At 35.7% G+C, this 13,973-nt stretch overlaps 1 protein-coding gene across 2 annotated transcripts in view; it reads left to right on the top strand.

The window, feature by feature from the left end:
* Positions 1-13,973, top strand: part of ASPM (assembly factor for spindle microtubules) — a 75,864-nt gene that overhangs the window by 47,967 nt on the left and 13,924 nt on the right. The window contains exon 17 of one of the 2 annotated variants that reach the window (XM_017966522.4): positions 12,179-12,577. In XM_017966522.4, the coding sequence (XP_017822011.4) occupies positions 12,179-12,577 (399 nt within the window). Of the gene's footprint in view, positions 1-7,819; positions 12,578-13,973 lie in introns of both variants that reach the window. The other variant, XM_002760606.7, reaches the window with a different exon arrangement.

The raw sequence follows: 13,973 nt of genomic DNA, 5'->3' as shown, positions 1-13,973 counted from the left end.
TTTGCATCTTTCCTTGCTTCTCATGTGGGCATTTATTGCTGTGAATTTCCCTCTAGACACTGCTTTAAATGTGTCCCAGAGATTCTAGTACATTATGTCTTTGTTCTCATTGGTTTCAAAGAACATCTTTATTTCTGCCTTCATTTCATTATTTGTCCAGTAGTCATTCAGGAGCAGGTTGTTCAGTTTTCATGTAGTTGTGTGGTTTTGAGTGAGTTTCTTAATCCTGAGTTCTAATTTGATTGTGGTCTGAGAGACAGTTTGGTTTGATTTTCGTTCTCTTGCAATTGCTGAGGAGTAAGTGATTTCCAATTTCGTGGTCAATTTTAGAGTAAATGTGATGTGGTGCTGAGAAGAATGTATATTATCTAGATTTGGGGTAGAGAGTTCTATAGATATATATCTGTTAAGTCCTCTTGGTCCAGATCTGAGTTTAAGTCCTGGTTATCCTTGTTAATTTTCTGTCTCATTGATCTGTCTAATATTGACAGTGGAGTGTTAAGGTCTCCCACTATTATTGTGTGGGAGTCTAAGTCTCTTTGTAGGTCTTTAAGAACTTGCTTTATGTATCTGGGTGCTCCTGTATTGGATGCCTATATATTTAGGATAGTTAGCTCCTTTTGTTGCATTGATCCCTTTACCATTATGTGATGCCCTTTGTCTCTTTTGATCTTGTTGGTTTCAAGTCTATTTTATCAGAGACTAGGATTGCAACCTCTGCTCTCCATTTGCTTGGTAAATCTTCCTCCATCCCTTTATTTTTAGCCTATGTGCATCTTTGCATGTGATATGAGTCTCCTGAATACAGCACACCCATGGGTCTTGACTCTATCCAATTTGTCAGTCTGTGTCTTTTAATTGGGGCATTTAGCCCCTTTACATAGAAGGTTAATATTGCTATGTTTGAATTTGATCCTGCCATTTTGATGCTAGCTGTTTTACCTGTTAGTTGATGTAATTTCTTCATAGTGTCAATGATCTTTACAATTTGGAATGTTTTTTGCTGTGGCTGGTACTGGTTTTTCCTTTCCATGTTTAGTGCTTCCTTCAGGAGCTCTTGTAGGGCAGGCCTGGTGGTGATGAAATCTTTCAGCAGTTGTCTGTAAAGGATTTTATTTCTACTTCACTTCTGAAGCTTATTTTGGCTGGATATGAAATTCTGGGTTAAAAATTCTTTTCTTTCAGGATGTTGAATATTGGCCCCCACTCTCTTCTGGCTTGTAGGGTTTCTGCTGAGAGATCTGCTGTGAGTCTAATGGGCTTCCCTTTGTGGGTAGCCTGACCTTTCTCTCTGGCTGTCCTTAGCAGGTGAATCTGACAATTATGTGCCTTGGGGTTGCTCTTCTCGAGGAGTATCTTTGTGGTGGTCTCTGTATTTCCTGGATTTGAATGTTGACCTGCCTTGCTAGGTTGGGGGAGTTCTCCTGGATAATATCCTGAAGAGTGTTTTCCAGCCTGGTTCTATTCTCCCTGTCACATTTAGGTACACTGATCAAATGTAGATTAGGTCTTTTCACACAATCCCATACTTCTTGGAGGCTTTGTTCATTTCTTTTCACTCTTTTTTCTCTAATCTTGCCTTCTCGTTTTATTTCATTGAGTTGATCTTCAGTCCCTGGTATCCTTTTTTCTGCTTGATCGATTCAGCAATTGAAACTTGTGTTTGCTTAACGAAGTTCTTGTGCTGCATATTTCAGCTCCATCAAGTCATTTATGTTCTTCTCTATGCTGGTTATTCTAGTTTTTGTTGTAATTGCTTTTGGGGACTTTGTTATAAATTCTTTCCCAAGGCCATCCACAATTGTATTTCCTAGGTTTTCTTCTAGGGTTTTTATTGATTTAGGTCTTACATTTAAGTCATTAATCCATCTTAAGTTAATTTTTTATATTTGGTGAAAGCGAAGTGTCCAATTTTAATCTTCTGCACTGACCATTTATTGAATAGCGTATCCTTTTCTCATTGTTTGTTATTGTCAACTATGTCAAAGATTGGGTGGTTTTAGATGCGTGGCTTTATTTAATGGTTTCCTACCCTGTTCCATTTGTCTGAGCAGTAGACATCAAGTATATGTGTGATTCTGTTTCTAGTATTTTTTTGTATTCCATTGGTCCATTTGTTTATCTTGGAGCCTTGCGCTCTATCAGTAGGTGACATCTAAATATCTAGAAGGGAAATCCTCCTTTTTTGTTAGTGATTTGCTCATTATTTCTTCCAGTCTATAGCTTGTCATTTTATTCTTTTAACAGGATTTTTTTGTATAACAGAAGTATTTCATTTTGATGGAATCCAGTTATTATTTTTCTTTTATGGATTGTACTTTTAGTGTCATATCAAAGTACTCTAAAAGTTTTATAATTTTTCATTCTAAATGTTGACCTATGATGCATTTTGTTTTAATTCTCATTTCAGGTTTGAGGGTTAGGTCAATGTTCACTTTTTTTTGCGTATAGATGTCCAATTATTCTGACACTATTTGTTGAAAAAAATTGTGGTTTCCACATTAAAATGTCTTTGCACCTTTGTCATAAATCAGTTGGTCATATGCATGTTGATCTTCTGAACTATATTCTGTTTGATTAATATATGTGTCTGTACCTTCACCAATACCACAGGTTCTTGATTTCTGCAGCTTTATCTTAAGCCTTAATGGATTCTTCCAATTTTATTCTTTGTTCAAAATGAGTTGGGATTTTCTAGTTGCTTTGTCTTTCCAGTTAAGTTTTACATTCAGTTTTTCTATTTTTTCAAAAAGTACTGTCAAATTTGATTGGAATTACATCACATTTACAGATATTTTGAGGTGAACTGATACCTTTACTGTGTTGATTATTCTGGTTCATAAAGGTGGTATTATCTCCATTTATTTAGATCTTTGAGTTGTTCATCAGCTTTTTGTTAGTTTATACCTCTGTGTGTTATTTATTTTGGAGCTATTATAAGTAGTATTGCTTTTTGATTTCAGTTCCCATTTTTTTTATAGACATTCATTTTTGTGTGTTAATCCTTTGATTTATAACTATTAATCCTGTTTAAAAACTCACTTCTGTGAAGTTTTTATGTTTGTTTTTGTTTTAGATTGTTTGAGATTTTCTACAGTCATGTTGTCTGCCTTTCTTTCCAATCTAAATTTTATTTAATTCCCCCCCCTCCTTTATTTTATTGGCCAAGAATTGCAGTATGATGTTAAGTAGGCATGGTGTAAGGTTCAATATCCTTGCCTTGTTCTCAATTTAGAACACATTAAGTATGATATAAGCTGTAATTCTCTTCTAGATGCCCTTTATCAGGTTGAAGGAGTCTCTGTTTCTTAGCTTACTGAGAGTTTTATCATTATAGATTTGGGTTTCACTAAATACTTTTTCTGCTTCAATTATTGGGTTTCTAATCCTACAGTTGAACTTACATTCCAAGGATAAAATTCAAATATTAGTGATATATTTTTTATATATATTTAAATTTTATCAATTCCGTTTACTAGTATGTTACTGAAGAGTTTTGCATCTGTGTAATGAGTTGGGAAGTTTCAGTGTTCTTTTATGTTTTCTGGAAGAGATTGTTGACAATTGGTATTAATTTTTCTTTAATTATTTTATAGAACTCATCAGTGATACTATATTAGGGTGGAAATTTCTATTTTATTTTTTCCTTTTTTTACTTGACATAATTGTGCATATTCATAAAGTACATAGTGATGTTTTGACACATACATTATATAGCGATTACATTAGGACAATTAGCATATTCATAATCTCAAACATTATTCTTCTCCAGACTTTTTTTTTCTTAGAGAGAGGGTCTCATTTTGTCACCCATGCTGGAGTGCAGTGGTGCAAACACTGCTCACTGCAGCCTTAATCTCCTAGGCTCAACCCATCTTCCCACCTCAGCCTCCTAAGTAGCTGAGACTACAGGCATGTACCATCACACTCAACTAATTTCTATATTTTTCGTGGAGATGGGGTCTCACTAAGTTGCCCAGACTGGTCTCGCACTTCTGGGCTCAAGTGATCCTCTCACCTTGGCCTCCCTAAGTGCTAGTAGTAAAGGTGTGAGCTACTGTACTTGGCCAGATTCTGTTTTTCAAATTTGTATAGGACTATTTACCTTTGATGCGTTTTGGCAGTTTTTAATTTTCAAGGATGTGGTCTATTTCATCCAAGTTGTTGAATTGACATGTGTAAATTCAAAGTATGCCTTTAATATCCTTTTGATGCCTGGGGAGTCTGTAGTGCTATTTCTTTTTTCTTCCTGATACTGATAATTTGTATCTTCTCTTTTTTTGTCAGTCTTGCTAGAGTTTTAGTTCTCTTGATCTTTTCAGTGGACAACCCTTTGGCTTCATGGCTCTCTGCTTGGTCTTCATTATTTCTTGTTTGATTAATTTTGCTTTTATTAGTAGTATACTTTAAGTTCTGGGGTACATGTGCAGAACTTGCAGGTTTGTTACATAGGTATACGTGTGCCATTGTGGTTTGCTGCATGCATCTCCCTGTCATCTACATTAGGTATTTCTTCTAATGCTATCCCTCCCCTAGCCTCTCACGCCCTGCTATCCCTCTCCTAGCTCCTCAACCCCTGACAGGCCCTGGTGTGTGATGTTCCCCTCCCTGTGTCCATGTGTTCTCATTGTTCAACTCCGACTTATGAGTGAGAACATGCAGTGTTCCGTTTTCTGTTCTTGTGCTTTTCATTTTATAGTTTCTTTAAGTATAATCTTGACTAACTGATTTGAGTTCTCCACTTTTAATATAACTGAGTAATTGTATAAATTTTCTTCTAAGTATAGCTTTAGCCACATACTAAAGATTTTGATGGTATATTTTTGTTTTCATTTAGTTCAGATAGTTTACAATTTTTCTTGAGGTTTTTTTTATGATTTAAAGTTTCAGAATATGTTATTTGCTTTCTAAGCATTTGGAGATTTTCCTATTATTTTTCTGTTGGTGACTTTGTTCAATTCCATTATGATCAGAGCACATTCTGTGATTTCAGTTATTTCCTATTTGATAAAGTTCAGTTTATGACCCAGAATATGGTCTGTTATGGTCAGGGATTGGCATATATGCAGGCCAAATTTGGCCTACTAAACAGAGCTTTTTAGAATATGGCTACAACTATTTGTTTATGTATTATTTGGGAGCGGTTTTGTACTGCAATAGCAGAAATAACTTGCTCTGACAGAACTGGCCACAAAGCTAAGATATTTGCTATCTTGGCTGTCACCTCCATTCTGCTATTGTGCCATACCGGTGAATTTTTATTTTGGTTAGTGTGTGTTTCAGTTCTACTATTCTCACCTGGTTCTTACTCATATCTTTGATGTCTTTACTGAGACATTTTATCTTTCCATTAGTTTCAACTTGTCGGGACATTTTTACTTTATCTGCTCTAAAGTCTTTGTCAGTTAATTCCAATTCCAGTATCTTTGTCATCTCATCATTGGCATCTGTTGATTGTCTTTTTCTGTGCAAGTTGAACATTTTTTGTTATGTTGTATGACAAAATATTTTTAATTGCATTCTGGAAATTTAATGTTATGAGACACTATGTTTAGTTTAAATCCTCTGGAGAATGTTGATATTTTAGTTTTAGAAGCTAATTCACCTGATTGGGTTCAGGCCACAAGTTCTCATCAGCCTTCCATGGGTGTAGCTTCAATGTCAGCTCCTTTTTGAAAGCCGTACAGTGATATTTATATCATATCAGTTTCATTATGTAACATCCAGTAGCCAGTCTGTGACCTAGACTGTGATCTGTATCTTTTTCAGTTCTTAAAGTCTATAGCCTATGAGGTCTAGATTCACATTGTGCACAGCATAGTGATGAACTTAAAAAATTATAAACAACACTATCAGATTGTTCCCCTGAGCTCCCAAGTCCCTATAATCTCCCTAGAACCCTCTAGTTTCTTAGGGCTGCCTTGTTTCATCCTCTGACCAGAAGACTGAAGATTTAGTTACACTGCTCAGTTACTGCATTCTTTCCATGACTGTGACCATGTCTCAGCACAGCAGGGCCAAGCAGAGAAACTTCTGTGAGAGGAAAAACAAAGTATGGTCACAGGTTATAGTTACTGGGAGAGATGAAGAATCGGGCTGTTAGTGTAATCAACCTACTACAGATATCTGTGGTAGAGTAGAGAGAACACTTGATTTCGGTATAATAATTTAGATCCTAATATCAGTTATTTTTATTTGCTGTGGGACTTACAAAAAGTTTTATAACATGAGTGTTCCTTTAAGTGAAGAAAGAATGCCAACTTACTGTATTTTTGTGAGAATAAGTGAGAAAATTGCATGTAATGCGCTCCTTAGTAAAAGCTATTTATTTTTGAGAACTGTATGACAATCGTGAAAAAATTGCTATTGTAATAAGCAAAACTGTTAGGAGGGGAGATGAACTTATCTTCCATGTTATATATCAACATTGATTAACATTTCAGCAATGGGGTAGTAACAGTAATTTAGAAAAGGTGATTATCGAAGTATAGAGTCTGTACACACTGATTTTTCAATTTCATAGTTTGAGGATTTTACATAGAAATATCTGTTGGGGGGTGGGAGCTCAAAAGAGAAAGAACGTCTGCATTTCCGAGGACCATTTCTGCTTCACTTTGCCCTATTTTAAAGCAGCTTAATACTTTATGTAGTTTGTCATTTTCAAAATATGTTTGTACAAATAACTTTAACTGTTGTTGGATAAATGTTTTAATTACTTGTGCATCTCTTTTTGGTAAGAGAAATAATATGTATACAATCAAGTTCTTGTTGGGTTGAAGAGTACCAAGAAAACCTCAGGTAACACTGAGTAGAGAAAGGCAATAAAACTTGTATGAAAAAGCTGGGGGTGGGGATGGGGAAAAGGATGTGCGTTTCTCCTTAAGCCTCCTCATCCATGGGTAGTGTGCTTAGGGCAGTCATAGCTGCAGGCAAACTGGATACTGCTATAGGAGAGTGAGGTACCCAGTCCCTATATTACTCTACTTTTATGTGAGAAAAAGTATGATGTAATAGAGAACAACCTCTCCATGCCACCCCCAATCTCAGCAATATTTGGAATGTTTGTACAAAGGAATAGTCCTATTGCTAAAACATCTAGAGCTTTATTAGCCTGGGACCATTTTACATATCGGCAGCTGGAATTAGCTTGAGATTTCGTAGTTCATTTTGTTGAGCCAACATATTATCAGGTTAACCATTGTAACTATGGCTTTTCAAAAGACAAAAGTTTTGTCATTTCTCAAGTCTTTCTAGAATTCTGCTTTTAAGCCATGTATTGATAGTTCTTAAATTTGGGAAAAGGAAGAATTTTATTCTTAATGAAAATAATGACTCTGAGAGTGATCTGGTTCATTTATTCCTAAATTCCTATATTTATATTATCAAGCCTGTCATGTGATGATGCAGGGAACGTCACATAAGCAGTTTCTGGTCATTATAAGATCGCTTAGAAACCTTAAAATAAGGGGCTATATAAGGCCCAGAAATAAACTCATAGAAAACTACTTAGAATCAATAGATAGCAAAGAATATTACAGTTTTATTTTGACTTTTGTTTCAAATGTAACATAACCTTGCGTATGTTTCTTACAACTTTGGGATACAAATGCAGTATGTAAATATAATGAGGATTTGGATAGATCTTTGAACTGATAAATGTAAAAACGAAACTAAAAAGAAATATCTTGCAAAAAATGATTAGTTTTCTAATTCAGTGTGTTTATTTTTAAGCAGAATGTTAGAAAAAATGGTATTTCAAAACTGTTAAATATAGAAAGCTATGCTGATTTTACTTTGTATTCTTTCTTACCTTTTCCAGGGATATTGGAGAAGATATTCTACTAGAAAAAGATTTCTGAAATTGAAATATTATTCAATCATCCTGCAATCTAGGATAAGAATGATAATTGCTGTTAAATCGTATAAACGATATCTTTGGGCTACAGTTACAATTCAGAGGCACTGGCGTGCTTATTTAAGAAGAAAACAAGATCAACAAAGATATGAAATGCTAAAATCATCTTCTCTTATAATCCAGGCTATGTTCAGAAGATGGAAGCGACGTAAAATGCAATTACAAGTAAAAGCTACAATAACATTGCAAAGAGCTTTTAGAGAATGGCATTTAAGGAAACGAGCTAAAGAAGAAAAATCTGCTATTGTCATACAATCATGGTATAGAATGCATAAACAATTACGGAAATATGTTTATGTTAGATCTTGTGTTGTTATCATTCAGAAAAGATTTCGGTGCTTTCAAGCCCAAAGGTTATATAAGAGAAGAAAAGAGTCCATACTAACTATCCAGAAGTACTACAGAGCATATCTGAAAGGAAAGATTGAGCGCACCAACTATTTGCAGAAACGAGCTGCAGCCATTCAATTGCAAGCTGCTTTTAGGAGACTGAAAGCTCATAATTTACATAGACAAATTAGAGCTGCTTGTGTTATTCAGTCATATTGGAGAATGAGACAAGACAGAGTTCGCTTTTTAAACCTTAAGAAGATTATTATCAAATTGCAGGCACACGTAAGAAAACATCAACAATTGCAGAAATACAAGAAGATAAAGAAAGCAGCTGTTATAATTCAGACTCATTTCCAAGCTTACATTTTTGCAAGGAAAGTTCTAGCATCTTACCAGAAAACACGCTCCGCTGTCATTGTTCTACAGTCTGCATATAGAGGGATGCAAGCCAGGAAAATGTATATTCACATCCTCACATCTGTGGTAAAGATTCAATCATATTATCGTGCTTATGTTTCTAAAAAGGAATTTTTGAGCCTAAAAAATGCTACAATAAAATTGCAGTCAATTGTTAAGATGAAACAAACACGTAAACAATATTTGCATTTAAGAGCAACTGCAGTGTTTATCCAGCAATGTTACCGTTCCAAAAAACTGGCTGCACGAAAGAGAGAAGAGTATATGCAGATGCGGGAATCTTGTATCAAACTGCAAGCTTTTGTTAGAGGATACCTGGTCCGAAAGCAGATGAGGTTGCAAAGAAAGGCTGTTACTTCACTACAGTCTTATTTCAGAATGAGAAAGACTCGGCAGTACTACCTGAAAACGTATAAAGCAGTTATTGTCATTCAGAATTACTATCACTCATACAAAGCACAGGTGAATCAGAGGAAGAACTTTTTGCAGGTCAAAAAGGCAGCTACTTGCTTGCAAGCAGCTTACAGAGGTTATAAAGTACGCCAGCTAATCAAACAACAATCTATAGCTGCTGTTAAAATTCAGTCTGCTTTTAGAGGCTATAGTAACAGGGTAAAATATCAATCTGTGCTTCAATCTATTATAAAGATTCAGAGATGGTACAGAGCATACAAGACTCTTTCTGATATAAGAACACATTTTTTAAAGACAAAGGCAGCTGTGATTTCACTCCAGTCTGCTTATCGTGGCTGGAAGGTTCGGAAACAGATTAGAAGGGAACATCAAGCTGCAGTGAAGATTCAGTCCGCTTTTAGAATGGCCAAGGCCCAGAAACAGTTTAGATTGTTTAAAACAGCAGCATTAGTCATCCAGCAACATTTGAGAGCATGGAGTGCAGGAAGGAAGCAACGTATGGAGTATATTGAACTCCGTCATTCGGTACTGATGCTTCAATCTATGTGGAAGGGAAAAACACTGAGAAGACGGCTTCAAAGGCAACATAAATGTGCTGTCATCATACAGTCATACTACAGAATGCATGTGCAACAAAAGAAGTGGAAAATCATGAAAAAAGCTGCTCTTCTGATTCAAAAGTATTATAGGGCTTACAGTACTGGAAGAGAACAGCATCATTTATATTTGAAAACAAAAGCAGCTGTAGTAACTTTACAGTCAGCTTATCGTGGTATGAAAGTGAGAAAAAGAATAAAGGATTGCAACAAAGCAGCAGTAACTATACAGTCTAAATACAGAGCTTACAAAACCAAAAAGAAATATGCAGCCTATAGAGCTTCAGCTATTATAATTCAGAGATGGTATCGAGGTATTAAAATTACAAACCATCAGTATAAGGAGTATCATAGTTTGAAGAAGACAGCAATTAAAATCCAAGCTGTTTATAGAGGTATTAGAGTTAGAAGACATATTCAACACATGCACCGGGCAGCCACTTTTATTAAAGCCATGTTTAAAATGCATCAGTCAAGAATAAGATACCATACAATGAGAAAAGCAGCTATAGTTATTCAAGTAAGATATAGAGCATATTATCAAGGTAAAATGCAGCGTGAAAATTACCTGAAAATTTTGAGAGCTGTTACTGTCCTTCAGGCAAACTTTAGAGGAGTAAGAGTGAGACAGACTCTAAGAAAGTTGCAGATTGCAGCAACAGTCATTCAGTCAAACTACAGAAGATACAGAGAGCAAACATATTTTAATAAGTTAAAGAAGATAACAAAAACAGTACAGCAAAGATACCGGGCAGTGAAGGAAAGAAACATACTATTTCAAAGGTATAACAAACTGAGGCATTCTGTAATACACATTCAGGCTATTTTTAGGGGATTAAAAGCTAGAAGACATTTAAAAACGATGCATATAGCTGCCACCCTCATTCAGAGGAGATTCAGAACTCTAATGATGAGAAGAAGGTTTCTGTCTCTCAAGAAAACTGCCATTTGGATTCAGAGAAGATATCGGGCACACCTTTGTACAAAGCATCACTTACAGTTCCTTCGATTACAAAATGCAGCTATTAAACTCCAGTCATCATACAGAAGATGGATGATAAGGAAAAAGATGCGAGAGATGCATAGGGCTGCTACTTTCATCCAGGCTACTTTCAGAATGCGCAGAGTACATATGAGATATCAGGCTTTGAAACAGGCCTCCGTTGTGATCCAGCAGCAATACCAAGCAAACAGAGCTGCAAAACTGCAGAGGCAGCATTATCTCAGACAAAGACACTCTGCTGTGATCCTTCAGGCTGCATTCAGGGGCATGAAAACTAGAAGGCATTTGAAGAGTATGCATTCCTCTGCAATCCTTATTCAGAGTAGGTTTAGATCATTACTGGTGAGGAGAAGATTCATTTCACTCAAAAAAGCTGCTATTTTTATTCAGAGGAAATACCGAGCCACCATTTGTGCCAAACATAAATTGCACCAATTCTTGCAGTTACGAAAGGCAGCCATTATAATACAGTCATCTTACAGAAGACTGATGGTCAAGAAGAAGTTACAAGAAATGCATAGGGCTGCAGTTCTCATTCAGGCCACTTTCAGGATGCACAGAACATATGTTACATTTCAGACTTGGAAACATGCCTCAATTCTAATTCAGCAACATTATCGAACATACAGAGCTTCAAAATTGCAAACAGAAAATAATACCAAACAATGGTATTCTGCTGTGATTATTCAGGCTGCATATAGAGGAATGAAAGCAAGACAACTTTTAAGGGAAAAACACAAAGCTGCTATCATAATACAAAGCACATACAGAATGTATAGGCAGTATTGTTTATACCAAAATCTTCAGTGGGCTACAAAAATCATACAAGAAAAATATAGAGCTAATAAAAAGAAACACAAAGCACTTCAACACAATGAACTTAAGAAAGCAGAGACTTGCGTTCAGGCAAGTTTTCAGGACATGAACATAAAAAAACTGATTCAGGAACAGCACCAGACTTCCGTTATTATTCAGAAGCATTGCAAAGCCTTTAAAATAAAGAAGCATTATCTCCACCTTAGAGAACCAGTACTTTCTATTCAAAGAAGATACAGAAAACTAACTGCAGTGCATACCCAAGCAGTTATTTGTATACAGTCTTACTACAGAGGCTTTAAAGTACGAAGGGATATCCAAAATATGCACCTGGCTGCCACACGAATTCAGTCATTCTATCGAATGCACAGGGCCAAAGTTGATTATCAAAGAAAGAAAACTGCCATTGTGGTTATACAGAATTATTATAGGCTGTATGTTAGAGTAAAAACAGAAAGAAGTAGTTTCTTAGCAGTTCAGAAATCTGTACGAACTATTCAGGCTGCTTTTAGAGGCATGAAAGTTAGACAAAAATTGAAAAACGTATCCCAGGAAAAGATGGCAGCTATTGTGAAGCGGTCTGCTCTCTACTGTTACAGAAGTAAAGCTCAATATGAAGCTGTTCTAAGTGAGGGTGTTATAATTCAAGAGTGGTATAACGCTGCTTGCCTTGCTTGTTCACAGGAAGCAGAGGATCATTCTCAAAGCAGGGCTGCAGTAACCATTCAAAAAGCTTTTTGTAGAATGATCACAAGAAAACTGGAGACACGGCGATGTGCTGCCCTACAGATTCAGGTCTTCCTTCAGATGGCTGTGTATCGGAGAAGATTTCTTCAGCAGAAAAGAGCTGCTGTCACTTTGCAGCGTTATTTTAGGACGTGGCAAACCAGAAAACAGTTTTTACTCTATAGAAAAGCGGCAGTGGTTTTACAAAATCACTACAGAGCATTTCTGTCCGCAAAACATCAAAGAAAAGTTTACTTACAGATCAGAAGCAGTGTTATCGTTATTCAAGCTAGAATCAAAGGATTTATACAGAAACGGAAGTTTCAGAAAATGAAAAATAGCACCATAAAAATTCAGGTATTTCTATATTTAAATATAAAACTTTCAGTCTTTGTTTTGACCAGTATTTGTTAGAATGTACAAAATGAGCTTAAGCAGGTCATGAAGAGTAATACTTGGTTGAGGTGACCATTTATCTTCCCAAGTGGAAGATTTTTGAGAATAGGAAAGAGCGCCAATAGGTCAGCCAAGACAACACAGAACTGGGATTGTTCTGGCCATGGTCACCCTACCCTGCGTGTCATGCATTTCAGTATGTTAATTATAGCACTCTTAGAAGAATTTTGAGAAAATGAGAGCTCTATATTTGGCAAAGTTATTTCCTTAGTAGAAAATATAAGATGAAGTATTATTTGGCATAACACAGGCAAAATAGAGTAACTTCGTTCCTCTAATCTGTTAACCAGAGCTGCTTGCTGCTTAGCCTACTAGACATACTTTATTCCGAGTATTTAGTAGTTTTGGCTTCCAAAGCACTTTTATATTATTTTGTTTCATCTATTTGCCAAATGTGTAAGGAATGTACACATTGATGTTTTTCAGGGCTCTATCTATATATATCGATATACGTGTGTAAATATATATATGTATATATGTAATTTTCTCATTAAAACTCAGTTTTAATGGGTCTCGAAATTCTGTGGCAGATTTTTGGTCAAGTTGTTTTCATTAGAAAGTATGGATTTTTAAAACTAATAACTTAGAACTGCCACAAGCAAAACAAAACGCCAAAGTGGTCCGTAAAACATTCTCCTTTCCTCCTGAAGATTTTATGATGCATTGTTATCATTAACCAGTCTTTTACTGTTACAATTAAATGGCGAGATGTTCTGCTACCATTGACTAAGACCAGGGTGGCAGGTATTCGGGATATACAAAAATAATGTATTCAGGTTTACATAGAAACCACATACAATGTACTCTGAATGAACTAAGGATATCTCAGAGTAATTTTGACCATGTGTAATTATTGTATTATCAACTGAATTTAGAACCTAATCTTGTTATAAGTTGGGCCAGTAGTATTTGTTGTAGAGATGTTGGAGTCAAATAGACTTGGGTTCAAATCTTGACTTTATCATTTAACAGCTATATGCTAGCAAGTCCTTCTGAATCTCAATTTCGGGTTTCCCCCCCCTTTTTTTTTTAATAAAATAGATAACCATTTCACCAGATATTTATAAATATTAAGACAACTCTGCCACTTATTAACCTGTGTGACATCAACAAGTTATTCAATTTCTCTAGGCTTTGGTTTTCTCATCTCTAAATTAGAGATTAGTATTATCTACCCCTGTTACTATAAGGACTAGTCTTTTTAGTGCTTAGGTCAGTAAGTTGTCACCGTTGTGTAAACTTTTGGTCTGTCTGAAGGTTATCAAAATCAGAAAGTCTGGCAGTCCTATCACAGGAG

This window comes from Callithrix jacchus, chromosome 19 (assembly GCF_049354715.1).
Source record: "Callithrix jacchus isolate 240 chromosome 19, calJac240_pri, whole genome shotgun sequence".
Taxonomy (NCBI): Eukaryota; Metazoa; Chordata; class Mammalia; order Primates; family Cebidae; genus Callithrix; species Callithrix jacchus.
The sequence above is the reverse complement of the archived record's forward strand: the minus strand, read 5'-3'. Positions and strand labels throughout refer to the sequence as shown.